The sequence below is a fragment of the Microcebus murinus genome, chromosome 10 (assembly GCF_040939455.1).
Source record: "Microcebus murinus isolate Inina chromosome 10, M.murinus_Inina_mat1.0, whole genome shotgun sequence".
Lineage (NCBI taxonomy): Eukaryota > Metazoa > Chordata > Mammalia > Primates > Cheirogaleidae > Microcebus > Microcebus murinus.
Window position 1 is genome coordinate 7,514,928 of NC_134113.1, and position 27,430 is coordinate 7,542,357.

Genomic DNA, 27,430 nt, shown 5'->3' on the forward strand with positions numbered 1-27,430 from the left:
CAGGAACACTCACAGACAGACACACGACTGCACGGACACATGGGCACAGACCTTGCCCCATTTGATGACACAGGATGCTGAGGCCCCAGGAGGCCCCAGCTTCCTGTCCACCTGTCCTTTCCCCAACCCCACACACTACCCACCTGCACACACCACCCACCACTGGGGGAGGCCCCTGAAAAAGCCCCTCAGCCTCGTTCTGGTACAGCGGGCCCATTGGCTCCCTCACACGGGTGCTCGGTCCTTGCTCACATTTATTGTCCCCCCACTTTTGAGACAGGGTCTTGCTCTGTCAACCCAGCTAGAGTGGCACTCACAGCAACCTCAAACTCCTGGGATCAAACAATCCTCCTGTCTCAGCCTCCTGAATAGCTGGGACTACAGGCATGCACCACCATGCCTGGCCAATTTTTCTATTTTTAGTAGAGTAGCCAGGCTGGTCTCAAACTCCTGGGCTCAAGTGATCCTCCCACCTTAGCCTCCCAGAGTGCCAGGATTACAGGTGTGAGCCAACTGTGCCTGGCCTATTATCCCTTTTTGACAAACGAGGAAACTGAGGCTCAGAGCCAACCTCGTCGAGGACACACGGAGGACTAGGGAGGTGGGATGCAAATCCAGGCTCAACAGATAGACTCCATGTCCAAGGCTTCTCCAGAACCTGCACCCAGACACCTCGCTCTGCTGAGCTCGTCCCCACACTCCCTACACATCTGCTCCCTCCCCAGAAAGAGGAAGCAGCCAGCCTCCCTTCCTCCCAGGCCTCTGTGGATACCCTGGGCCACATCCGCCTGTGGCCATTGGTGGGCAGGTGGCCGGGTCAGCTGGTGCCCCACAGCACAGCCTGGCACGGAAGGTCCCGGCAGCTTTGCTGAGAGGACAAATCTGGACGCTGGACCCGAGGTCACTGCGCAGGACGTGTCTGCAGTGCCACCTGGCGGTGACATGACACACCTGTCACACTTGGCTCTGTCGCTGTCATCTTCCCCCAGCGAGGCCAGCAGAGGTTTAGTGAGCAGCTACTATGTGCCCAGGAGGCCAGGCAGGAGCCAGGGCCAGGCTGGGTGGGGGCACGCACTCCAGGCAGGAGGAGCGGCCAGTGCGGTGGCTCTGAGCCGGGAAGGTGCTGGGGGAGGACCAGGAGGAGCAAACCGGGCAAAGTGCTAGCCTCGGGTGCCGGGGCGGAGAGAAGGGAGTGGGCTGGCAGGCGGCGCAGGTCTCCCAGGGCTGTGTGAGGAGTTTGCCTTTGCTTCTGAGTGTGATGGGAGCCACAGCGTATGACGGGCAGTACAAAGGCCGCTGTGAGGAGAGCATCAGGACGATGCCGCCATGATTCAGGCAGGAGATGATGGCGGCTTGGACACCAAGGGGTGGCGGTGGGGGTGGTAAGGAGTGGCTGGATTCTAGAACTGGCAGGATTTGCTGGTGGGATGAATGGGACTCTGAGACGAAGTGAGGAATCAAAAAGGACCCCAAGGCTTTGGTCTGTGCACCTGGTGGATGGCGGGGCCCTTAGCTCTGAAGGGAAGGCTGTAGGAGCAGCGGGTTGTGCGGACACCAGGAGCCTGCCTGAGGGCTGGGTATGGACAAGATGCCGTGAGACTTCCGAGTGGAAGGCCTTGGAAGGCCCTGTAGGCAGGTTGATGCATGAGTCTGGGGCTTAGAGGAGGGGTTCAAGCTGGGGATACGAATTTGGAAATTTTCAGGGTATAGCTGGTGCCCCAGGCTTTGAGGTGGGGTGAATCACCCAGGGGGCGAGTGTACACGGAGCAGAGCAGCAGGATGGATTCCGGGGTCTGACAGTTTGGGGAGAGTTTAGGGAGACGAGGAGGAACCAGCAAAGGAGAGTGAGCAGGAGCAGGAGTAGTGAGAGGGAAGAGAATCTGGTTCTGGCGAAGGGGCTTTCAAAAAGGAGGGAATGAGCAACTGAGTCCAGCACTGCTCAGCAGTGAAGGATGAGGCTGATGCGGTGGCTCACGCCTATAATCCTAGCACTCTGAGAGGCTGAGGCGGGAGGATTGTTTGAGGCCAGGAGTTTGAGACCAACTTGAGCAAGAATGAGACCACATCTCTACTAAAAATAGAAAAATTATCCAGACATGGTGGTGCGTGCCTGTAGTCCCAGCTACTCAGGAGGCTGAGGCAGGAAGATCGCCTGAGCCCAGGAGTTGGAGGTCGTGGTGATCTGTGATGATGCCACTGCAGTCTACCCAGGGCAACAGATCGGGACTCTGTCTCAAAAAGAAAGAAAGAAGGAAAGAAGTGAAGGATAAGCTCGAGCATTGGCCACACTAATCTGGCAACACCGAGGTCATCGGTGACCTTGAGAAGGGTGGTTTCAGCCCAGGGGTTGCAGCGGAGGGACGGCAGTGGAGGAGGATACAAGCACCTTCGAGCAGTTTTGCTGCAAAGGGAACTGGAGGGCAATGGGGCCCGGGAGGTTGGATGTTTCATTTTTCAGGCTGGGAGATTGACAGCATGTCTGTGGGATGATGGGGTGATAGAGCAGAGAGGGAGTGATGACTCAGACCAGTGTCCTCCCCAGGGCTGGTTGGGTGGCAGGGATTTAGTGGGGGTGGGGACACTGGGACGCTTGGTTCCTAGAGGGACAGCAGAACAGCATGTGGCTGACTGGGAGGACCCTGGAATTGGGCTGCCTGGGTCCAAATCCTGGCTCCACCACTGACAAGCTGTGGGATTAGCACAAGGCAATTCTGCTTTCTGAGCTTCAGTTTCCTCATGCACAGAATGGGGTGGTGATGACAGCAGTCGCTGACACGTGGGGCTGCCTGCTCCGTGCCAGGCCCTGCTCTAAGCGTTTCATATGTTTTAACTCATCGGATCCTTACCTCAAGTGTGAGGGAAGGCCTGGGTGCAGCTGGTGGCCTCCAGAAGCTGTGGGATCACGCAGGAGGGGCAACTTGTCCCAAAGGGCACTGGTGAGGCCTTCCTGGTGGCAGGAACATCTATGTGGGGCCTGAAGGATGACTAGGAGTTTGTGAGGCAGAGAAGAGAGGCAAGGGAAGGCTGGGCTCACCTCAGCACAGGCAGAGGCCTGGTAGTGTCACCAAGTCTGAGCATCAGTACTCAGACCCACACTTCCAGTCCTCCTGGACAGATGGGGAAACTGAGGCACAGAGCAAACAGGAGCCCAGCGAGTCTGTGGTGGGCTAGGTGCTGGAAACTCCCGGCTCAGGCCTCCAGCCCAGCTTGGCTGCCCTCATCTGCTCTGGTCACACCCAGAGGCTCATACCTGGGGCCTCTGCAGGGCTCTCGGGCAGGTGGTTTGGGCTCAGTCCAGCAGTGTCTCAAACCCAGGGCCAGGGGCTCCACGGTGTGGGCCTGCCACAGACATGGGTCACAGCAGTTCCAGACTCAGGCCCCAGCACAGCTGTGTCTCTCACCTTGGGTGGTCTGGCCCTGCTGCTGTCCAGCCGCCTCTCCGTCCCCTCCCTGCCCGCTCTTTACCCTCCAGCCAGCTTTCCCCAGGGTGGGACCGAGGCGTTGGCAAGTCTGCGGGGAAGGGGACTTGTGTGTGATGTGGGGGTAAGGGTGGGCGAGGCCCTTGGCATCACAGTCTGAGCCCCAGATGTGTGGGGCTGGGACACTGTCCACTATCACGTGCCGGGCCCTTGCAGTTTCCAAGGGGATTCTATCCAGCATCTCATGTGACCCTCACGATGGCCCTAGCAAGTGGGCAGCACTGGGATCCTGATCCCGATGGCACCGATGAGGAAGAAGAGGGGATGTGGCTTACGTGAGGCCACACAGCAGGTTGGAGATGGGGCTGAAAGAAACCTGATTTCTGGCTTTGTGCGCGTGCTCAGGTTTCTGTGAACAGCTCGTGCCTGCGGTGGGAGCATCAGAGCCCTCCCTGAGCGAAGGGCCGCCCAGCTTAGGTGTGAGTCCAGGGAGACGGGGTGTGGCGGTGCTGGATCTCTCAGCATAAGGCCCATTTTGCCATGTGACCACTGGTTCCTTTCTCTCTCTGGGTCTCCTTTCCCTCCATTCAGGGAGGGCCTGGATGTGATGACTTCCAAAGTCTTTGCTGTCCAAAGCCTCTGACCCTGGCACCCAGGAACACAGGACATGTCATGAGGGAGGGAAGGAGAGACATGGATCCAGGGGAGGGAGGACCCCACAACTGAGGTTGTGGGGCCCAGCAGGGTAGGATCAAGGAAGAAGCTGGGAAGGGGCTGGAGAAACAATGTGCCCTTAGGAAAGTCACTTCCCTGTTTGTCAAATGGGGTCACTGTGAAGGTCCTCAGCCAGCGTGTCGGATAAATGCCAGCGTTTTCCTCCCACTGTGGGTGGCTGGGCCTGGGCCTCATTGCTACCGGCCAGGGTGGCTGTGGCAGCCCATGGGAAGATGTCAGCCCTGCCCTCAGTTCTGGCTGCTTTGGCTGGTTGCCATCTGCTCACCTAAGGGAGGTGGAGGTTAAGGGAGGGTAAGTCCTACCAGTGGATGGGCCCAGGCAGCTCCAGCACCACTGCTAGGAGATGACTGACATGTAAGAACAGCCAGGGCTTAGGAGACCCCAGGTCTTGGTTTGAATCCCAGCTCTGATATTTAGCAGATATGAGACCTTGGACAAGTCACCTAAGACTTCCCTGAGCCTCAATTTCTTCCTCTGCAAGACAAGTATCCCCCTCTGTCTTAGTTCATTTTGTGCTGCTATAACAGAATACCTGAGACTGGGTTATTTATTTTTTATTCTATTCCATTTATTTACTTATTTTTTTGAGACAGAGTCTCACTTTGTCGCCTCTGCTAGAGTGCAGTGGTGTCATCATAGCTCACTGTAGCTCAAACTTCTGGGCTCATGTGATCCTCCTGCCTCAGCCACCCACAGTGCTGGGATTACAGGCTTGAACCACTATGCCTGGTCTATTTTTAATTTTTTCAAGAGACAGTGTCTTGCTACATTGCCCAGGTTGGCACTAAACTCCTGGACTCAAATGATCCTCCCACCTCAGCCTCCCAAGTAGCTGGGACTACAGGTGAGTATCACCATGTTGGGCTAGACTGGGTAATTTATAAGAACAGAGATTTATTTCTTACAGTTCTGGAGGCTAGAAGTCCAAGATCAAGGGGCCACATCTGGTGAGGGCCTTCTTGCTGTGCATGATAACATGGTGGACAGCACTACACAGCAAGAGAGACCAACAGCTAGAACTGGCAGCCTCAAACCCTTTTATATCAACATTAATCCATTCATGAGGGTGGAACCCTCCAGAACTAAACACCTCCCATTAGGCCCCCATCCCAAAATTGACTGGGGATTCAGTTTCCAATACATGCTTTTTGGGGGAGACATTCAAACCATAACACCATCCTAGGGTGCTGCAAGGCTAGCAGGACACAGGGAGGAAAGGCACACCCAGACTTGGGCCCTGAGAGGACTAGCTGGAGGCAGCAGACCAAAGCCCCCATTGACCTTTTCACCCCCAGCTCTGGGTCTGGACCTCTTGTCAGTTTGGAGAAGCCTGAGGGAGGGTCAAGCAGTGGCTCCTTGTGTGCCCCAGCTCCTGCTGATGGAGCCACAGCTTAAAATAAAGTCTCCCGCTTAGCCCTTACTTAATCCTAATGGATCTGAGCATCAGGCTGCATGGTTGGGAGGATTTGCTGAAGTAGGAAGCTGATGAGCGCTCAGAGAGAGCTGGCTGGGGGCTGGGGGCACCCACCTTAAAACCTGTTTCTGATTTTCTTTGCTGCTCACCCCTGTCTCTGGCTGGCAGCTTTCCTGGATTAGCTGCTGACGTCAGGAGCTGCCAGCTGGGCTAGCATGAACGGCCAAGGGGAGCTATATGAAGGGATGTCTGGTGGTGGGGTGCAGTCAAGGAAGGGGACATGTGTCCGGCTTTGGAAATTTGTCCTCCAGGGAGTTGGGGAGGTGTGAGTGAGAAGGGAGTTAACAATGCATTGGGTTAGGTACTCACATGTGACCCGTGTAGCATGTCCTCATCGTACAGAGAAGGAATTAGCTCAGAGAAGTGGCTCCCCTGAGGTCACACGGCTGGTCTGACCCTGGCTGCATCTCACACCATCTGGTAGACACTCCTCCCTGATGGCCAACAGCTTCTAGGACTGGAAGTGATCACCTTGGTGTAGGTTAGTACCTTCTACTCATTGCTAAATGGCATGGTGAGCATTCACCCTGCAGCAGGTGCCTTATGTACAGAATCCTCACAACAGACTTAGAGGCTAGTGTCCCATTCTGCAGATGAGAAAACAGACGTCCAGAGAGCGGAAGTGACTTGCCTAAGATCATCCCCCAAATTGGTGATGGAGGCAGGGTTGGATCCTAGGACTGTCTAACTCCGAAGCCGCTGTTCTTACCTGCCACACACCCAGCAGAGATTTTACAGCTTTGACATATTTCAAGCCCACGCCTGTCCTTCCCTTGGCTGCACAAATATCTGCTTTGGGTAAGAGCATTTGAATGCAGAATAGAAAATGCAGCGTGTTAAAACAGGTTATTACTGGAGAGAAACAGACCTCAGGTTGACAAATATCAGGGAAGGGCTTCATAGGTCCAGTTGGGTCACATGGTCATCCCTTGACTAGTCAACTGTGCTCAGGACTAGGGCCAAATAGGCCACAGGGATGGATTTGGAAATGGACAAGGCCTTTGGGGTCAAAGGTTTTGCTTTTTCAACTGGCTTCTTGGAGTCCTATTCCCAACTTCAGGAACAAGAGCTGGGGAGTGAGGGCTCTAATCATCCCAGACCTCTCATAGCTCTTTTCCTGGTGCCCCATCCTTTGGCCAGCTGGACAGGCAGTGTCTGCAGGAGAACTGAGGTTCATGGCTCAGGGCCAGAAGTTGCCTGAAAGACCTGTGGCTCTGTACTCACTTCTATAAGAACCTCTGGGATAAGTCACACCATTCACACTCCTGACCTCAGTGTAAATGCCTGGGCTCAAGTGATCCTCCCACTGCAACTTCCAGAATAGCTGGGACTACAGGTGTATACCACCATACCCAGCTAATTTTTTCATTTTTTGTAGAGATGGGGTCTTGCTATGTTGCCCAGGCTGTAATGTTTTAATGTTTGTCTTTCCTAGCAGATTGTGAGGGCTGGAGGCAGGGATGACATAAAAGACTTTTTTTTTTTTTGAGGCAGAGTCTTGCTCTATCACCAGGGCTAGAGTGCTGTGGCATCAGCCTAGCTCACAGCAACCTCAAACTCCTGGGCTGAAGCCATCCTCCTGCCTCGGCCTCCCGAGTAGCCAGGACTACAGGGGCTCGCCACCACACCTGGCTAATTTTTCTATTTTCAGTAGAGACAGGATCTCACTCTTGCTCAGGCTGGTCTCGAACTCCTGACCTGAGGTGATCCTCTGGCCTCAGTCTCCCAGAGTGCTAGGATTACAGGCGAGAGCCACTACGCCTGGCCAGAGTAGATATTTAATAAATATTTGCTGAAGGATATTTCTCTTAACTTTGGTTTCTCCATTTATAAAACAGGGTAACAACATCCCCCAATTTAGTTTAAATAAGATACTACCTCACAGCACCAGCTTAGTCCTGCAATGTAGTAGTAAGTGCTCATCATGCTGGGGGTTAGCCTGAGGGGGAGGATGAGCTCAGGGCTGAGAGTGGGGTTTGTAAGCTGTGAGGGGTGGGTAGACCCCAGGGTACAATTGGTTCAAAGACTGAATATGTGACTCTGCCCCATCCCAGTGTGGAGAACAGGCCTCTGCCTAGTTGGTCTCCTGGGAATCTGTCACCGCATGCCCCACTCTGGGTTTGAATTTAGCTCTGCCACTATGACTTGGGGCACATCACTTTGCCTTTCTGAGCCTCGATGTTTCATTTGTAAGATGGCCACTTAAAAGAGTCCACCTTTCCAACCCATGTCTCCAAACTTCAAATTTTATTTCCCCTTAGAAACAAAATTACAAATAGTTCCTGGTCCCTCAAATTACGAGGACCCTGAGCGCCAACAACGTGCTGCGTGAGGAGGCCGGGAAGAAGCAGTCTTGGTTGTAAAAGCGCAGCCCCACGCCTTGCGGAGGCAGAGGCGCCACCAACTCCACACACCAGCAGGAATGGAGGGAGACGGGTGCAGGGAAGACTGGAGCTGGAGGAGAGGGGGAGGGGTTGGTAGTGGGCACTGCCAAGGGTAATGTCACTTCCTGGGGAACTCAGGCCAGCAGGAGCAGGGAACCTGGGGACACCAATGCTGAGTGCATCAGCAATGACGGCTCTGGTGCCCTTGCAAGTGGCTGCACCCTTGTGTATAAATTTGTCATTTAGTTGTGAAAGTCTTATGGCCACAGACAGAAAATCTGGCAAAAGGAGAAAAGGAAACCTCCCAGAGTCCCACCACCAGGGATTCCAACTCTCCTAGTCTTTTAAATTTCTTCTTTTTCTTCTTCTTTTTTTTTTTTTTCATATAGTTGCCATCAAGCATTCTCTGCTTGGGAACACATTTCATAAGCAGTTCCTGTCTTTCTACTAGTTACACATCACTTTTATCTGTGCTGTTGCTTTTGGGTTGATATTTGTCCTTCTTCAATATAAGCAGGGCAGGAACTACTTCCATCTGATAGATGAGGAAACTGAGGCACAAAAGAGGTTAGATTTTATTTTATTTTTTATTTTATTATTATTTTTTTTTTTTTGCGACAGAGTCTCACTTTGTTGTCCAGGCTAGAGTGAGTGCCGTGGCGTCAGCCTAGCTCACAGCAACCTCAAACTCCTGGGCTTGAGTGATCCTTCTGCCTCAGCCTCCCGAGTAGCTGGGACTACAGGCATGCGCCACCATGCCCGGCTAATTTTATATATATATATCAGTTGGCCAATTAATTTCTTTCTATTTATAGTAGAGACGGGGTCTCGCTCTTGCTCAGGCTGGTTTTGAACTCCTGACCTTGAGCAATCCGCCCGTCTCGGCCTCCCAAGAGCTAGGATTACAGGCGTGAGCCACAGCGCCCGGCCGAGGTTAGATTTTAGATGCCAAGGGCATCTGGATTGTGATGGAGGGGTTGTCTGGGATGGATTCCAATGAGATACAGTTTTTTGGCCTATCTCTCAGGCTCCTAGGCCAAACATGGGGTTTGAGGAAACCCCGTGGGGGGAGGAAACATGGGTGGGGGGAGGACAGAAAAGACAGTCTCAAAATTCTCATCTCAAAATATTTAATTTTGTTTGAAAAGGATACATTCCCAGCTTCCCTCCCCACCACATCGCTCTGGCCCACCAGCATGACACACTCGCACGCACACACGCACATAAGGCCGATGGGCTGCGGTCTTCTTCCGCCCTCTCCAGCTGGGAAGAAGGGATTTTTCTCTTGTCTCCTTCCCCCAACAAAGGTAAAGAAGAGAGGGGCCCACTGGAATGCCAGCTCCCAGGGGAGGACACAGAGCCCCACGCATTCTTATCACATCACATGCACTTAGAAAAATAAAACCAAGTGGTGTTCTGGCATTCCCAACACCGTAAGATAGCAATATCCACCTGGAAGTCATCTTTGCCATTTTCTAGAAAAATTTATTGCACTTAATTAGCAGATGTTAAAGGGAGCTCTGGGGTGGAGCTTTGCCATGAAAACCAGAAGCTCCTCGGCCCTTTGTGTTGCAGGGAGCATAGCTCCTGGGGCCCTGGGTGGAGAGCTGCCCAGCACAAAGGGGCTCCCAAGCCTGCCGCCCTGCCCCAGAACAGAGAACTGTAGGAGCTGCCCGCCCAGGGCCACAGCAGCCCTCACAGCAGGGTGACATGTACCCAAAGTCAAGGATCACTGCTAAGTGCCTGTGCCAACCTAAGGAGCCAGACAGGCAAACCCCTTCCTTTGGCCAAGGGTGAATTACCCAGGTCCTTCACAGAGTTGCCGTTGACCTTGAAAGCTCTCTCCCTGTCTAAATGAATATATATCTCTACATATATTTATAATATATATATTCTTGCAATGTTCCTGCTCATTCATGATTTGTCTGTTCTGAGGTTGTAGTGAGGCTGCCATGAAGAAGCTGAAGACAGGACACTTAGGAAGTGGATGGCACTTCCAAGCCCATCATGAACCCATGGAAAGCCAAGGTTAAGTCAGCTCCTCTAGTCTCCAATGCTTTTTAGATGTCAAAGATCTGAGCACAGGAGCCTCAGTTCGGCTGTCAGCCTCAAGATGGAGAGGGCCTAGGAGGGAGTCAGGGAGACTCCCATTTCCCTGACGGAAACTGAGCAGGCACTGACCCTTTCCTCCTGCAAGGACTCAATTCTTAGGCCAGGGAAGGAGACAACCTACCTGAACACTTATCTTCCCTAAAATGTCCTCTATGGACATATTCTGTCCTGTCCCTGCCAGGCTCCTGACTCAAAGGGACTCTTCTGAAAGAGTCCAATAGTCACACTCTTTTCAAGTAAGCACTTTGGGAAGGAACCTGCCACCCACTGCCTGGGGTGGGGGAGAAGGGGAGGGCACCAAACAGGCAGAAGGTGGGACAGAAAGGAGAGACATCAAGCCACCATCCTACCCACTGGGGTTGGAATATGGACACACGGACACCATCTAGAGATTAAGTGTCCATCCTTTAAAAAAATAAAAGTGAGAAAACACAAACCATATACTCTGGCCAAAGAAAATGAAGAGCTTTTAAGCTCAAGGCTCTTCTACCAATAACAAAATGAGAACTGCCCTCTTGGTGAATAGCCAGACCAGAGAGGGAGTGCCCAGAAGGGCGAGCTGCCCAGGGCAAGACACTGACATGCTGGATGCACCTGCCCTGTGTGGTTATAATAGAGTGAAAAGTGTGTACATGGTTTTTATAGAACCGCAAAGTAAAAGTCAGGGCCTGGAGAGAGGCGTGACCTCCCTTGGCCTCAGGGACCCTTGTGAAGTCCCCTGGAGAGGTGGGTGTACAGGTCCCCAGAGGGCCATGGCATTCCCCTAAGGTGCAGCCCACAGCCTAGTCTCAACATCTGTTATGAAAAGTCTTTAGAGGTCTGGCCTGGACTCTGAGCCACCACTTTAAATAAAGCCAGTGTTATATATGACAAAGTACGCCTGTCACCTCTGTCTCCTCTTCACCATGTGCTGCCTGCCCTAAGCAAATAAACACACCTATCTCAAGGGTGCTCAACTAGCTCAAATGAACAGAGGCTTCCATGGATTTCCTCAGTTAATCTTCTGGCCAGAGCAAAAGGACGAGTCCGGACAGACACAAGAGAAAGGAGTAGCTAGCTGTGAGGCAGAGGAAACCACAGCTGTGAGAATCCCTCCATGCCATGGCCAGACTTCTGTGGGTGGCCCCCGTCTCCTGGGACCAAGATTGAGGGGACTCTAAGCCTGTGTAAATGTCCCAAAGCCTGCTATTCCTCAGGGGTCCACTGTGACCTCAGCAACCCGACGAGGAGCCCTGCCCTGCCCTGCCCTGCCAACAGTCTCCGGGCAGCTCACACAGGAGGGATCCTGGAGCAAGAACTAGGAAGCCCTCTCTGCCCCAGGGACAGGGGACTCTGGCCTGGGCCACACTGGTGAGCAGAGCAAGAAAAAACAGGAGCTTCTCAAGAAACGTGCCCCAGCTCTCGTGCCCACAGTGCAAGGGGGCTGCGGAGGCCCGTTTTCTAAACACCATGAGGAAGCTGCATCCTGTGTCTAGGACGTTAAAGTGTCCTAGATAAGAGGGGTTTTCCTTGAAATCTACAATCTAAGATTGGTTATTGGGTAAAAAGAAACAACAGGCCCAGAGGCCCAGTCTAGTGAGACAAAAAAGAGATTCAGGTGGCCTCCACAGGTGGCCTGGAGAGGAGGTGAAAAGTCCCCCCCTGTGCTGGCAGCCAGGCTCAGAGACCAGCCGCCCTGGGAGTCTCTCCTCCACAGGTATGAAACGCAGAGAGGGCAATCACCAGGGCCCCCTCCTTGGCCTCCAGACCTCAGAGCCACAAGGGAATAGTGGTGCGGGGGCTAAGAACGGTTGGGCAAACTCCTGCTGCAGGCTCCAGACTCAAACCCCAGCCCAGGCTGTGCAAAGGCCACTGCTGTGGCCTGCCACCCATGCAGACACTAAAGGAGGAGCCAGTTTGTCCTTCTAGCTTCAAGGAAGATGGGAACTGATGTTTCTCTCAAAGACTTTCTGGGGAGGATGAGGTGCGTGACAGACACACCCCAAGTGGAAATGCGCCCTGCTACCTGAGAAGACATAAGGGTGACAACAATAACAACTCCTTCTGCAGAGACAGCCCTTGGCAGCCCAGGCTGGAGACTGAGGGAGAGTCAAGAGAAGCCTGAGTGCCCTGTGAAAGGAGGATTTGTACTCCAGAGGTCCCCTTCTGATTCAACCAGGACATCCAAGAATAGAAACTAAGGCCGATTCACCTGTCTACGTAGATTCTCTCACGCTCCCCATCAGCGAGGAGTCTGGCCCCCCGGAGAAGTCGCCTCGTGCGCCGCCCGTGTTATAATGAAGCTGAGACATGAACGCTCCTGCAACAGGTGCGCCGCCACGCGCCCATGACGAGTCATAAGTCTCCACGTGTGTGAGGGGTTTCAGGGAGCCCCCAGGCAGAGGTCTGAGGTGCAAGCAGTGCCCCGCCCGGGCAGTGGGCACAGGTTACAAGGGCCCGTACTTGGTCTCGTACTTGGACACAATGGTCTTGCACTTGCCCACCTCCTTGCGTAGCTCGGCCACCTCCGTCCGCAGGGCTGTGTTCTCCTTCTCCAGGAAGGCCGCCCGGATGGTGATCTGATTTTCTTTCAGGCGCCGGGCATCCCGCGACCGTTTAGCAGCCACATTGTTCTTCTTGCGTCTTGTCCAGTACTTTTCATCCTGTGGAGAAGTGCCCTCTGTGGGTTGCGCGTCTTTCCCATGAGAGAACCCACCCTTCCCCTCCTGCCACCCGATTCCCCTCGTAACTCATCTAGGCTGGCCAGAACTGAAGCTGGGAGCCGAGGAAGAGGCAGCATGTGCCGAGGCACACGGAGGGGAACTGTCCCTGGGGCAGGTGGGAATGAGACACAAAGTCCTTCAGTGGGTTACAAGGTGGAGGGAAGGAGACCTATCTGCTGGTAGCCGACCGTGTGCTACCACCTACTACACCCTTGTCTCACTCACATGTTCTGGTTGTGGCTAAGGGCCTGTAACGTGGGTCTAGTCCCCTGAGTTCAAATATTGGCTCTGCAAGATTACTAGCAGTGCAACCATGCCAGACCTTAGCTCTCAATGTTTCAGGTCCCTTATCTTTACAATGAGAACTAACAGCTGTTAACTACTTTATAGAGCTGTTTAAAGATATATTAAATGTGTTAATATATAAAAAGTGCTTATAACCATGCCTGGCCTACAGTAAGTACCATACAAATGTTTACCATTATCATCATTCATTATTATTAAAGTCTCAGAAACGTCCTTGAGAGGCAAGTTCAGTTCCCATTTTGCAGATGAGGACCTAGTACAGCTAGGTCACAGGTGGCAAAGTGGGGTTTGAACCCATGTCTGCTTGACTCCAAAGCTTTGGATGAGAAGTTCTCCCTGTAAGTTTTTCACAAGTTAGGATGGAGAAATGACAGCATTCCCTCTTCCCACCAGTTCTTACAGAGCCATGAGCTGGAGAGCTGTTTGCTCATCCCTGGGGATGGCAACATACAAACAATCTTTTGTCCTTCAAAGCCAGGACTTGTTCAACCACGGTTCCTGTGGTCTAGTGAGCTCTAGCCCAGTGGCTGGGCTAAAGCCAGGGAAGCAGGAACATCAACGCAGCCGATGGCCTGGGCCAGAAGAGAGAAACTACAGGGAGTCACACTGGGGCCAAATGCCACCTGACTCCCTTTATTTCTACCAAATTGCTGCAGGATGTGGCTCTGTGCACAGAACTCATGTCTTTCTATACAAAGTTCACAAAGAGGGAGGGTTCTCCAGATAAGGTCAAATGTGAGGAAGCCTAGCCCCTAAGCTCCTGAACCAATGTTGCAGCTTTATTTATAAAGAATGCCAGGTTACCTTCTGCTCATCGGGGACAAAGACCTTCTTGGCCTTTTTGATCATGGGCTGGGGCTTCAGGTCCTCCTCTGCAAACTTGTGCTTCCGAGGGTTGAAGAGCTCCCCACCTGGCACACTGGAGAGAACCAGGTCAGCAGGGTCAGGATTGAAGTTCACATCCACCTCCACACAGTTGGGGTCAATGGGACTGGGAGTCTCCCTCTCCTTTTCCAGGGAAGATTCTGAAAGACACAGAGGCAGGTGGTCTTGAAGCAGCCCACTGCACAAAGAAGACCCACATCACAAACCCAGACACCTGCTTGAATCTCAAGGTTGCAAAAACCACTGCCACTTAGGGGGAAGAAAATAATAGCACCAGCCCATAGGACAGACTAGCACATGTGGTTCAATTCAACAACACAAACGTGGAAATAATTCTTCCCTTTAGGAACAGAAGAATGCTCAAAAGAAACAGAGGCCCTTGAAAGACAGGATTTTCCAATTGTTTTCCACCCCCCCCAGAAATATTAAGCAAAACATTAAATCATTATACCCCCTTAACTTCCTGTGATTTCAAGTTCTTAAGTAATGAGAAACAGCTGAATCTCTCTGTTAACTCCAATGGGTCAGGGACAAACTGAACAATGGAAATGGGCTCCACTTTTGAGTCCCTGAGATGCGTCAGTCACTGTGCTCATTTAGTCTTTTTTTCCTTTTTGGAAGAGACAGGGTCTTGTTCTTGCTCAGGCTGGTCTCAAACTCCTGAGCTCAAGCAATCCTCCTGCCTCCGCCTTCCAGAGTGCTAGGATTACAGGCGTGAGCCACCGAGCCCAGGCATCATTTAGTCTTATGACAACTTTGAAAGGAAGATGGGTGTTAACCCTATTCTACAGATGAGGAAATTAAGACTCAGAGAAATGAAACAGTTTTCCCAGGGTGATATAGATGATAAGTGACTGAATGAAAATTTGAACCTTGGTCTAGCTGACTCTGATTCCTTGTTCTTCCCTACCCCATCTCGCTGCCGCTTTACAGCGGACATTGTATTAAAGCCACATTCAGAATTCAAAGGTTGTGTGTTATCAGAGATAAGTTTTAAAAAAAACCTATACCTTTGGCCAATTCATTCGATGCTACTGACAGGAGTACATAAAATAATTATTTAGTCAACAGATATTTATTGAACACCTACTATATGCCACATACTGTCCTGGCAAAGACAAAACAGACTAACAAACAAGTAAAATCTCTGCCTTCATGGAATGTTGATCTAGTGGAGAAAACTGAAATTATGCAAGATAAATATAAAATATCTATAAGAATGTTACATGCCATGTGGATGTTTGGGAGAAAATTTCAGCGTGAATATCAAGTGCAAAGGCCCTGGGTAGGTGCTTGGCTGGTTTGTTCAAGGAATAGCAAGAAGGCCAATGTGGCTGGAGTGAATAAATGAGAAGGGAGAATAACAGGATGAGTCTGGAATAGAAAATGTTGGGCCTTTAATCCCAGTAAAGCAGTGGTTTTCACTAGGGGGTAATTCTGCCTTGCAGAGGATATCTGGCCACATCAGGAATGGAGGGAGTGCTACTGGTATCTAGTGGGTAGAAGTTAGGGGTGCTGCCAAACATCTTATAGTGCCCAGGTCAGTCTCCCCTACAACCCCAACCAAAAATTATCTGGTCAAAATGTCAATGGTGCTGATTTTGACTCATACCCTGAGACGGGAAGCCATTGGAGGGTTCTGAGCAGAGGCATGACACAATCAGACTTAGGTTTTAACAGGATCACACACATCAACCATTAGAGGGGATTAATTTCAAAGAGGTCTGAGTATCAAAGGAGTGAATGACCAGGAACTGATGTAACTGCAGAAATACAGGGGCCTGCCAAACCCCGTATCTGCGAGAAAAATAGCCAAGGTACCTACCACATGAAAATGCTGTTCAAAGTGATTCCATGTCTGGTGCAGCAACCAAATGCCATGATGTGGTTAAGTTTCAGGGACAGGACAAGAGAAAGCCCCAGGAAACAAACGGGACAATTTGCAAAGAGTGCATAAAAAAGAGGCTTTGGGGAGCAAGGTTTCTGAGGAATCCCCCATTCCCAGTGGATAGCTCTGTAAACAAAATCTAGCAAATGACTCTAAGACCTTAAAATTACTCTGCTAGAGGAAGAGGGAAAGGTAATAGATCTCTTAGTATTTTGCCTGAAATTTTATTTTCTGAGGACCACCATTACAAAAGATGTCAAAATTAAAATTAAAAGCTGACAACTAGAACTCCAATACCCTACTGATGGGGGGTATAAATGGATATGACCACTTGTACACTACTTGGCAGTATCTACAAAAGCTGAATATATGCATGTCCGAGGATCCAGCTATTCTATTCCTAAGCAAATGCCCAAGAGAAATGCATACATATATTTATCAAAAGATATGCACATGAATGTTCATGGCAGCACTATTCATAACCTAAACTAGAAACACCCCAAATGTCCTTTGATTACAGAATGGATAACCTGTGGCATGCTCATACAATGGAATACTATTCAGCAATGAAAATTAACGAAGTATTGCTACATACAACAACATAGATGATTTTCACAAACTTAAAGTTGTGTGGAAGCCAGATACAAAAGAATACATATTACTTGTGTCTTTTCTACAGAAGGAATTGAAACATTAAGAGAAGGAATTCTACTTTCATTCCTACCATATGTATAAGTCTTCAATATAAATCTTACTTCATTTTTATTGTGATTTTTTTCTGTCAAAAGAGTATTCCAAAAATATATTCTGTAAAATTTTTTGTTAGTGTAAAGAGATTCTGATGCCCACATAATTTACATGTATACTATAAAGCTAGCTATAGAAAGCTATAAATGTTAAGAGTATAAACGTAATTAACTTGTGACAGTTAAAAACAAAAAAGAGGACATAGTACACAATTCCATTTATAGAAAGTCCAACTACAAACAAAACAAATCTTTGATGGTAGAAATAACAATAATGATGGCCGGCTCATGCCTGTAATCCTAGGACTCTGGGAGGCCAAGGCAGGAGGATTGCTTGAGCTCGGAAGTTCAAGACCAACCTGAGCAAGAGCAAGACCCCGTCTCTACTATAGATAGAAAGAAATTAGCCAAACAACTAAAAATAGAAAAAATTAGCCAGGCATGGTGGCACATGTCTGTAGTCCCAACTATCCAGGAGGCTGAGACAGGAGGATCGCTTGAGCCCAGGAGTTTGAGGTTGCTGTGAGCTAGGCTGACACCACGGTACTCTAGCCTGGGTGACAGAGCAAGAGTCTGTCTCAAAAAAAGTAAAAAATAATGCTTACCTTCAGGGAATAATTACTGAGCGGGTACTTATCACAAGGTACTTCAGAAACACCAATAGTGTTTTATATCCTGATTCAGCTGATAATTATGTGGGTGGGTTCACTTTGTAAAGATTCATTGAGCTTTTCATTCATTCATTCATTCATACTTCATTAAAAGGTTTACTTAAAAATAGAATCAGGGGTGTGCTCAGAGCAGGGGGCCTGAAGAATGGCTCTTCTGTTTACAACACACCCAACAGAAATCTCAGGACACTGTCATGAGGGACACAAAACTTGTGGCCTCCCTATGAACAAATGCCCTACATGTGAAAAAATAAAAATAAAAATAAATAAATAAATAAATAAAATAAAAATAAATTAAAAAAAAAATAGAATCAAAGGCAGATGCTATCTAAGTGGTCTAAGGCAGCAGTCCCCAACCTTTTTGGCATCAGGGACCATTTACATGGAAGACAATTTTTCCATGGACCAGAGGTAAGGGGATGGTTTCGGGATGATTCAAGCACATTAAATTTGTTGTGTACTTTATTTCCATTATTATTACATTGTAATATATAATAAAACAACAATTATACAATTCACTATAAGTTGGGGACCCCTGGTCTAAGATACAAGATGGAAGCTCATTTTCAGTTCCCTCCCCTATCCACACATGGAACCAACCCTTTAGGAAAACCAGCACAAAAATGGCCTGTCTTCAAATAAAAATTCTGCCAGAATCAGCAAAAGCCTCTAGAACTAACCGGTTTACAGGAAAAAAATAAGGAGCAAAGGAACATGTTAAATGGCACTGTAAGAATACAGCCAGCAAAACCCAGCACATGTGAAATTCTATAGGATAAATGATTTGGTTTCATGAATAAATAAGTTGCAAGGAAAAAAAAAAAGGGGAAGGAAGCTATAATTAGAAATTTAAGAGACTTATCAACCAAATGCAATGTATAGGCCTTATTTGGATGTTGATTCAAACAACCTGTAAAACAATAACATTTATGAGACATCTTTGGAAATTTGAATGCTGATGGATTTAATGTCAATTTTGGATGTAAAACTAGTATTTTGGTTATGTCTTTTAAAAAATAACTCTTATATTCTATTATTTTATGTGTTTTTAGAGGTGGGGTCTTGCTCTGTTGATCAGGCTGGAGTGCAGTGGCATGATCATAGTTCACTGCAGCCTCCAACTCTTGGGCTTGGCAACCCTCCTGCGTCGGTCTTCTAAGTAGCTGGGACTACAGGTGCAAGCCACCACACTCAGCTAATATCTTTCTTTTTAAGAGACGTGGTCTTGCTATGTTGCCAAGCTGATCTCCAACTCCTACCCTCAAGTGATCCTCTAGCTTTGGCCTCCCAAAGTGCTGGGATTACAAGTGTGAGCCACCATGCTCAGCCAGAACCCTTATATTTTATATACATATTGAAATATTTATGGCTAAAATAATATAATATCTAGGATTTGACTGAAAATAATTGCTTATGAGTCAAGAATTTTATTGAAGCTGGGTGATGGTTACATGGAGGTTCATTATAGTAGTTTCTTACTTTTGTATTTTGTTTCAAAATTTTTCCATAATAAAAAGTTTAAAAAAGGAGAGACCATGTGAATTTCCTAGATGTGAGTTCCCTGGGTAACATACCAGCTCCCAGGAGACAGCAGCTTGTACGCCTCTAGTTGAACCTGCAGAAAGCTTTGCAGAACTCCCTGAAACAGGAGCTATGTCTCCTCTGGTAGGTTCATGTTCAAGGGGCATGAAAACAAACAAACCAATCCCCAGAGGTACAAAGAGTAAAAGGATGAAGGACGGACCCTGACCAGGGTCCTACCTAGGCAGTGGGAGTGCCTTCTTCATGCCAGTGCCTAAGCAGTACCTAGCTATGGAGTCAGATATCCTTGGTTCAACGGCTGCCTCTATTAACTACCAGCTGTGTGACTGTAGGCAAGTTATTCCTCTGTGCCTCAGTTTCCTCACCTGTAAAACAGGGATAACAGTACTAATCTCATAATGTTCTTATAAGGATTACATGTTCATGCTTGGTACAGAGTAAGTACTAATCAAATGTCAGTAGGTGTTAACATTATTATTGCCTGAGCTTCTGGATAATCTGTGGTTGAGCGGGTGTGGGGGTAAAACAGCATCGAGGAAATGGAAAATAGGATTTCTATCCTGCAGGGCTTCAAACTGGAAGCACTCAGTCCACGGCTGTGACCATTTGCAGCATACCAACCATCAAAAAGGCTCTGACTGCTGCTGATGTCACTACTATTTTTATCTGCAGCCTCAGGAACTGTGCTGAAGGGTGGGGAGCACAGGGTTTCTCCACACAGCAGCCCCACCAGGACCTCCCTTCAGAGACGGGGCTCATTGGGTTTGGTATCCACACAAAGATATTCAGTGGGAAGTGGACTTCTTTGGGTGGGGCAGGTGGTCCTGCCCAAAGGCCTGGCACTAACCTGTGCTGGACACAGTTTCAGAGGGCTGAAAGATGGCAGTGGAGGAGGATGGCGGGGACGCTGTGGAAGAGCTGGCAGATTCCTTTCCTTCTAGCTCAGCCACAGGAAGCAGCAGGTTCTGGGCCAGGTGGGTGGGGCTGGCAGGGATGCCATTCTCTAGCAGGAACTCGTCCAGGTCCATGTACTCCAGGTGGAAAGACTCGCCGTCGTATGGGATGGTCTTGTCCCAGATGGGTGGCATGAGGGAGGCTGAGACGGCCATGGTGCTGGCAGCTGCTGCCTCATCCTCCTCCAGTTTTTCTTTCCCCTTTTCCTTATCTGCAGACACAAAATCCATAATGAGACACCATGCAAGAGGGTAACTCAATCCCAGGAAGTAGGCAGTGATCCTCACAGGCCTGACCCATCTTTCTCAGAGCCCTGATTCCATCCCATGCATTTCAAGAGCCTACTCTACTCTGGTGCCTGAACCAGCCCCAGCTGGTCTCCTTTAGAGATGGCATCATGCCCTCATCCATGCCTGGCTTTCCGGTACTGCTTACCACATGCTCAGAGGCCTGACATGGTCACAGGGTTAATTCAGAATAGGCTGTAGGACTAGCATCAGCAGGATAGAGGTTATGAAGAAGGAAATGGAGTTTTCTGACCTTTCCTGATATCTGAGCATGGAAAGGGCTGACATTTTCAGGTCAAGAACTTTTGTATTTTCCTGTCCTGTTCCATCTGGTGATGCTTCTCCACAGCAACCTAGCTCAGGGATGAATCCCAGCTCTGTCACCTACTTGCTGTGGGATGTGTGACCTTAGCCATGTTACTTAACCTCTCTGAGCCTCAGTGTCCTCCACTACACATAAGGATAAAGCTGTCTCTTTGGTGTAGATTAGAGCTAACATTTGAAAGCATCTATATTATATAGATCCTAGCACACAGCAAGCATTCATTATTGCTGTGTGCTTACAGAGGACAGGGACTGTGTCTGAATTATCTCTAGTTCTTAGGGGCCCACAAAGGAATTGGCAGACAGTGGGCCATGAGAAAATCTGTATATTGAATACAGAATATTGGATTTGCAAACAGATTCACTTTAGGTTAATTAGACAGAAAGGGCCTGGAGCTGTCTTTTCAGGACCTTTTTCAGAGCAACCATTTCAAGAGACCTTCATCCCTGAATAACACTGAAGGCAAGTTTTCTGGGAGAAAGGGAGAGGGTAGAGTTGAAGAAGGAAGACTGTTTCTATTCAAAGCAAAACTAATCAATTAATGGGGACTGGATCCTGCCTAATTGTCTTAGTAAAAAAGTTATGCATGTGTATATCCAAGAGAGGGCAATTAAGAAAAAAGAGAAGGGAGAAACGTGACAAGGTTGGAAGGAAATCAAAGTGACAGGAAGGCTAATCAGGGAAGTGGGAGATAAAATCATGACAAGTTCACAATGGGTTTTCAAAATTAAGAGAGACAACTTTGAACTCTGGATTTAGAAGTGAAAAGGAGAAATCAAATACGATTATGTTGGAAATAAACCAGTCACGCATGGACTCCTAGACCATAGACAGACAAAAACCAGCTTGTTGGTCCGATTAAAAATGAACATAACCAGTGAATTAAGAAGGTGGATATTCTGACAAACAGAACTTGGTCACGGCTTCTATTTTTTCTTCGTTCAATGATCGAGAGCAGGTAGGTCATGGCTTCTAATACAAATTATTAATAACTTGAGTTCTTGAAACTGCCTTCTGTACCAGCCTTTGATTTAAAACAAATTGGGAAGTAAAAAGCCATGCCCTGGTGGGCTGGGTGGGCCAGATGGCCTTCTCCTCCCGAGATCTGGACGCCACATTCTGTTCAGAAATGACTGTGGCCCATGTCAGGTGGGGTCATTTGGGATCAAAGGAGGCAAGAGAAGGGAGGAGACAGAGATAGAAAAACAGCCATACTGAAGGACAATCAACAATAAGTTCCAGGTTTTGTCTGGCCTAAGTAACAATATTTTATTTTTTATTTTTTTCGAGACAGAGTCTCGCTTTGTTGCCCAGGTTAGAGTGAGTGCCGAGGCATCAGCCTAGCTCACAGCAACCTCAATCTCCTGGGCTCAAGTGATCCTCCTGCCTCAGCCTCCCGAGTAGCTGGGACTACAGGCATGCACCACCATGCCCGGCTAATTTTTTTTTTCTATATATATTAGTTGGCCAATTGATTTCTTTCTATTTATAGTAGAGACGGGGTCTTGCTCTTGCTCAGGCTGGTTTTGAACTCTTGACCTCGAGCAATCTGCCTGCCTCGGCCTCCCAGAGTGCTAGGAATACAGGCGTGAGCCACCACTCCCAGCCAGTAACAAGATTTTAAATGAATGTTTTCGTAAGGTGAAGTTTAAATTGTAAGACATAAAGGACTAGTCCAGGCTGGGCGTGGTGGCTCACACCTATAATCTTAGCACTCTGGGAGGCCGAGGCGGGCAGATTGCTCGAGGTCAGGAGTTCAAAACCAGCCTGAGCAAGAGCGAGACCTCGTCTCTACTACAAATAGAAAGAAATCAATTGGCTAACTAATATATATAGAAAAAAAAATTAGCTGGACATGGTGGCGCATGCCTGTAGTCCCAGCTACTTGGGAGGCTGAGGCAGGAGGATAGCTTGAGTCCAGGAGATTGAGGTTGCTGTGAGCTAGGCTGACATAACGGCACTCACTCTAGCCTGGGCAACAAAGTGAGACTCTGTCTCAAAAAAAATAAATAAGTAAAAAATAAAGGACTAGTCCATCACTTAGATCCCAGGAATTGACATCAGTGGTTGCTAGTGTGATACAGTAGAAAAAGCACCAAACTTGAGAAGCACCCACACCTCTCAGAGCCTCAACTTTCCTCTTTTGGGAAATGGGGATAATACCCTACAGGGGTGTTGTGGAAGTCTAAATGAAATAGGATTATGTGAAAGTGCTTTGTGAGCACTCCGCAAATATAACCTAGAATTACTGTTGTGGATGGTTATTATCTGGTAATCTTAAACAAGAATCTGCCAGATGTGTACACCTGTCCCTGCAGCTTGTTTCAGCCTCAGCTTTGGAACAAAGCATTGCCTTAAAAACAAACAGAAGGTTTTGTGCACATGAAGTCCCAAAGCAGGAAGAGAGAGCCTGGCCTCACCTGATGTGCTGAAGCTATTTATAAATCCAAAAGTGACAGCCATAGGGATGGGAACCTCAGAACACACCCAGAAAAGGAAGAGAAATGGCATTTTTAAAAGGAAAATTAATTCCCCTGGACAGGCAATTAACAGAAGGCCTATCCCTTCTCAAATCCCCGAATAATGCTGATGGCTCTTGGAAATGAAAAGGTCTCAGACTGAAGGTGTATCTCACTGCACCTAAATCCCCGCAATAGGTGGAATGCATGCTGCTCCGTGAACCTCATCTCCCAGGCCAAAAATCAAGGCCAACCTTGCTTTCCACAGATGCCCCTGGGACCTCTTGTGTTCTAGGAAATAAGACAAAGTTCAGTCCTGCTCCTGTGGCCCCAAACAACCCAGGGAAGGGCCTCAGAGACCTCACTCTGACCCTCACCCAAAGCCCCCCTCAGGAGACACCCGCAACCTCGCCCACTCCCTTCCCGCACCTCGGCAGCAGCCCTGAGACACATTTGCAGAAAGGCTCCAGCGTGAACCTAGCAGCTGGGGATACTCACACCCAGGGAAGAAGCCACGTCCTCCCCCCCAAGGAGGGGGAAGGCCGCATACAACGGCAGTCTGCCACCTTGGCCCAGCGCTTCTCAAACTTTGGTGGACTTTGAAATCAAGCGGGTGAGGTGCATTAGGGTGCTCCTTAAAATGCAGACTCCTGTCCCAGGAGCTGCAGATTGGGTGTGGCCCAGGAACCAGCATTTTAAACAAGCATCCCGCGTGAACCGATGCAGGCGGCCCCAGAGGCGGCGCCCTGGAGCGTCATTGAGGTGGCTGCTCCCGACCCCCACCAGCCTCCTCAGAAACCCCTACACGAACCTCCTCCTCGCACCCCCACCCACACTCTCCCTCCGGACCCTTCCTCTCTCGGCTTGTCCCTGACCTTCTCTCCCCAGCGCCCCTGCCTCGTCCTTCAGGCTCCTCGTCATCCCTGGCCCCCATCCCCCTCCGCTGGACCACTTCACCCCGACCTCCAACCTCCCGGCCCCGCCCTCTCCGGCCCCGCCCCTGCGGAAACCCCGCCCCCAGGCACGCGCGGACCACCCCCCTCACCGAGGCGCGCCTCACGCGGGGGGTTCTCCATCAGTTTCTTCAGGACCAGTGGGAAGGAGCCCGGCAGGCCCCTTTCCCCAGGTGCGCGCCCCGGCCCCGGGCCTGGCCCAGCCTGCGGCTCCACAGGCGGCTTCTTTCCGCCGCCCGCGTCGGACATCGTGCCCCGCGCCCTGCTCGCGCGCTTCGCCTCCCCCGCCCGCCCCCCGAGATGGGCCAGAGCCGTGCGACCCGCTGCAGCTGCCGACAGGGACAGCTACTGCGCAGGCGCTCAGCGGCACCCCCGCCTCCCTCCATCCCTACCCCGCCTGCAGACCGGCTCTGGGACATTAATTATTTATGAGGCGGGGCCTGCTTCCCAGGATTGCGGCTTCGGATTGGCCCACCTTCCCGGGCCGTGATTGGCTGGGTAACCGGGGTGAGCGAGACACGTGCGGGGCCAGGTGAGGCACCCCCGCCAGAGGCCCCGCCCCGCCTGCTCCTGCATCCCCTGATTGGAGCCTGCTGGAGTCTGTGGCGGAGGCCGCCCTCGGCTGCAGCCCCTGCCCCTCTACCAGGTGTGTCCTCTTCGCCACCTTTTCTATAACCCTCGCCTTCTCCCAGACCTCCGTATCCTTTCCCTCCAGTCCCAACCTCGCAACCTTCTGGCTGCGCCACCAGAGGGAGGCGGGGCTGCGCGCGGACAGGCCGGCCAGGGCAGCCTATCCGAGAGCCCGCTCGGGCTGCGCGGACAGCCCCCCGCTGGTCACGTGGAGCCGCAGCCGAGGCCATTCGCGTGGGGAGGGGGAAGAGGAGAACGGCGCGGGAACAGCCAATGGAGGGCGAGGGCGGGGCCCGGGGCGGCGCACGAGGCGCCGCACGTGCGGGGTTGCGGCGGGGCGGGGAAGGGAAGGGAGGGGCGGGGAAGGGAAGGGAGGGGCGGGCCTGTTGTTCCGCGGACTCTGCCCCAGGGTCGTGAGCTGGGGACGCGAAGCACAGCCCGCGCTCTTCCTCCCACGCAACCCAGAGGTTGCCCGAGGGCAGAGACCCGGACGGCGACCTGCGGAGCCTTGGCCTGGCCGGAGCAGGCTTGGCCGCCGCCGAAGTGGGGTGTCAGGTTGCCCGCTGAGCCTGGGCTTCTGGCGCGGGCGTGGCGGCCAGATAAACACTAGCGTGGAGGGAGCATTCTTGAGGCCCAGCCCTGAGCCAGGGCCCGGCGCAAGCTTCCGTCCTCCCACTTACTAGCTTGTGACCTTGGGAAAGTCCAGTTCCCTCACTTGAGCTTGTTTCCTTGGCCATAAAATTAAGAGGTTGGGCGAGATCATCTCTACAGTCCCAGACAGCTCCGACTGTTCCTTTCTAAGGCTTGCCCTTCTTTTATCTAGGGGAAAGAAATCTCTTTTACACAAGGCAAAGATTCCCACATCTTGTGGGAGAACCACCTCTTCTCTTAAAATATAAATACTTCCTGGGAGCTCCACAGGAAACCTGTAGAAATGTAAAATGTGGAAGGGTACACAAAGGTAAAAGACGTTATGGAAAGCTGCTCCTAAACAGCGCTCAGAACTTTGTACCGTATGTTACAGGTCGTAACTCTGCTTCAAACCCAAACAGCAGTAGCCTCTCCCGGCAGACTCCCAGCGGGCAGAGACTTTGGCCTGTTTATCCTGTATCCTGCACTGGCCAAGGCCTGCTAGTAGTGTCGGTTGGGGGAATGGAGAATGGCAGTCCTTGGTTCAGGGGGTAGGTGACCCAAACTCACAGCTAGCTAAAACTTGTCAAGCTGATGCAATCAGAATTTTGCTGGGAGTTGACAAAAAAAAAAGCTGGGTAGCGGAGCAGGCCTGGAAAGCAAGCGATCTGAAGGACTTTGGGTAGTGGTAGGGACAAGATGGTGGAGTCTTACTCCAAAATCCAAGTTCTCACTGCCACTCTGATTTTGGTCATTTTCTGAATCTCATGCCTCCAATTAATGGCTTCACCTCTCCAGGCTTCCTTACATGTCAAATGGAAAAAGAACAGGCTCTGTTATACCTTATGGGGCTTCCATGAGCCAGTGTGTGTAGATATACGATTCAAACCTGCAACGAATGGTGGTTTTCATAATTTTACTAAAACTGTGATGAGTACAAATCCAGTGGTTGGTGTATCCATTATTTCAGAGGCTAGCACAGTGCCTGCACTACTCTCACTTTAGTAGAAATAGTCAATTGTGTACAGAAAAATCTGTTGTGTTGTAGAATTGTTGTTAGTGTGAATTATGTATGTGGCTAAACCAAGATATGTTTAGGAGAAATTGACCTAGAGGTTTTTAGAAACAGAATTCAAAGGGCATTCCAAGGAAATGGGTTAAAATAATGTAGGAAGCTTAAAAAAAAAACAAAAAGCCCAGCTAGTTTGGCCATGGAGAGAGTTGCTGGGTTAGAATTAATTGTATATTTTTTGTGGCTAATGTGACATTAGTGTGTGGGGGGGGGAAAGTTTCCACATATTAGAGTAGGATGAATAACAACAATGTAGGTTAGAACATTTGTTTATGACAAACGTGAGATGTAGTAAGAGGAAGTAAAGATTTGGATTTTCTTCTTTTTAGTTAATAGTTATCCAAAATGGACATGCCTATGCCACCCATCACCCAGCCGGAGTAACTAACCTAACATGCAAGTGACACTTGTGAGAAATGAGACTAGCAGGTTAGGGCTTCACAACTCAGTTTTGATTCTGTTCTCTGTTCGTGTACTGACATTCCCCAGAGAGGGTTTTTCCTCCTGGTTTACCAAAGGGTAAATGGTATATCACAAATAGTGGGGGAGCATTACAAACAGGTTCTCTCTTGTGCTTAATTGCAAGCTGTGAGGTCAGCTACATTGCTGCCTTGCAGTGGGCAGCACGCTGCTGGGGGCAGCAGCCGTTCTGTTTCCTTTATCTCCACCTGGCCACAGCAGCCTCTCTCTACCGTCTCCTGTCAATAAAGTGGAAATAACGGAGTGATCTTGCCCCTTCTCTCAGTGGAGGAATAAATGTTGTGAGAGGTGATCAGCTAAGTTCCATGGTTCTTGTGAACCCTACAAACTCCGTAAGAACATGTTATTATTAATATGTGGCTAAGACTTTAAAGATATGAAGTATACCTTAGTATTCTTTAGTGACAGGTTTTCAGTACAGTGGCTTCCTAAGGGACATGGACAGTGGTGACTTTGTGGGCTTGGGAGGCTAGCCTGGGTAGAGTCTCCTAGCCAGCCATGTACCCTTGGGAGAGTGACTTCTGTCTGAGCCAGAGATGGATCTGCCTACCTCACAGGGTGGTTGTGAGGTTTATATGTTATCAGCAATGTCAAGTGTGTGCCCAGAACAGGGTGCAGTGTGAACTGGGTGGGGGGGTGCCCACCCTTCCCTTTACCTTCAGGTTGTATAAGGTCAGGAGTAGAAGAATTAATATTTTGGGTGTGAAGACAAGACTGTAGGCCTGAAGGCGGGTTTGGAGTCTAAGCTAGAGATGAGATGGGATATGAAATGCCCA

General features: G+C 49.9%; 1 protein-coding gene and 1 non-coding gene across 5 annotated transcripts in view; one reads left to right on the forward strand and one right to left on the reverse strand.

Annotated features, from left to right (window-relative positions):
• Positions 1-7,418: 7,418 nt before the first annotated feature.
• The window catches only part of TEF (TEF transcription factor, PAR bZIP family member), a 28,200-nt gene continuing 8,188 nt past the window's right edge, over positions 7,419-27,430 (reverse strand). The window contains exons 1-5 of one of the 4 annotated variants that reach the window (XM_076006966.1): positions 23,935-24,192; positions 19,712-20,029; positions 13,937-14,157; positions 12,608-12,766; positions 7,419-8,563 (exon numbers count right to left, since the gene is read on the reverse strand). In XM_076006966.1, coding sequence (XP_075863081.1) covers positions 8,477-8,563; positions 12,608-12,766; positions 13,937-14,157; positions 19,712-20,029; positions 23,935-24,091 — 942 coding nt within the window. In that variant the 5' untranslated portion in view covers positions 24,092-24,192 and the 3' untranslated portion in view covers positions 7,419-8,476. Of the gene's footprint in view, positions 8,564-9,125; positions 12,767-13,936; positions 14,158-19,711; positions 20,030-23,934; positions 24,193-27,430 lie in introns of those variants that run through there. The other 3 variants (XM_076006967.1, XM_012741898.2, XM_012741899.3) reach the window with 3 other exon arrangements.
• On the forward strand, positions 17,438-17,566 carry LOC142873628 (small nucleolar RNA SNORA11). Its single transcript, XR_012921621.1, has one exon. It is a non-coding gene; the product is annotated as a small nucleolar RNA SNORA11 (small nucleolar RNA).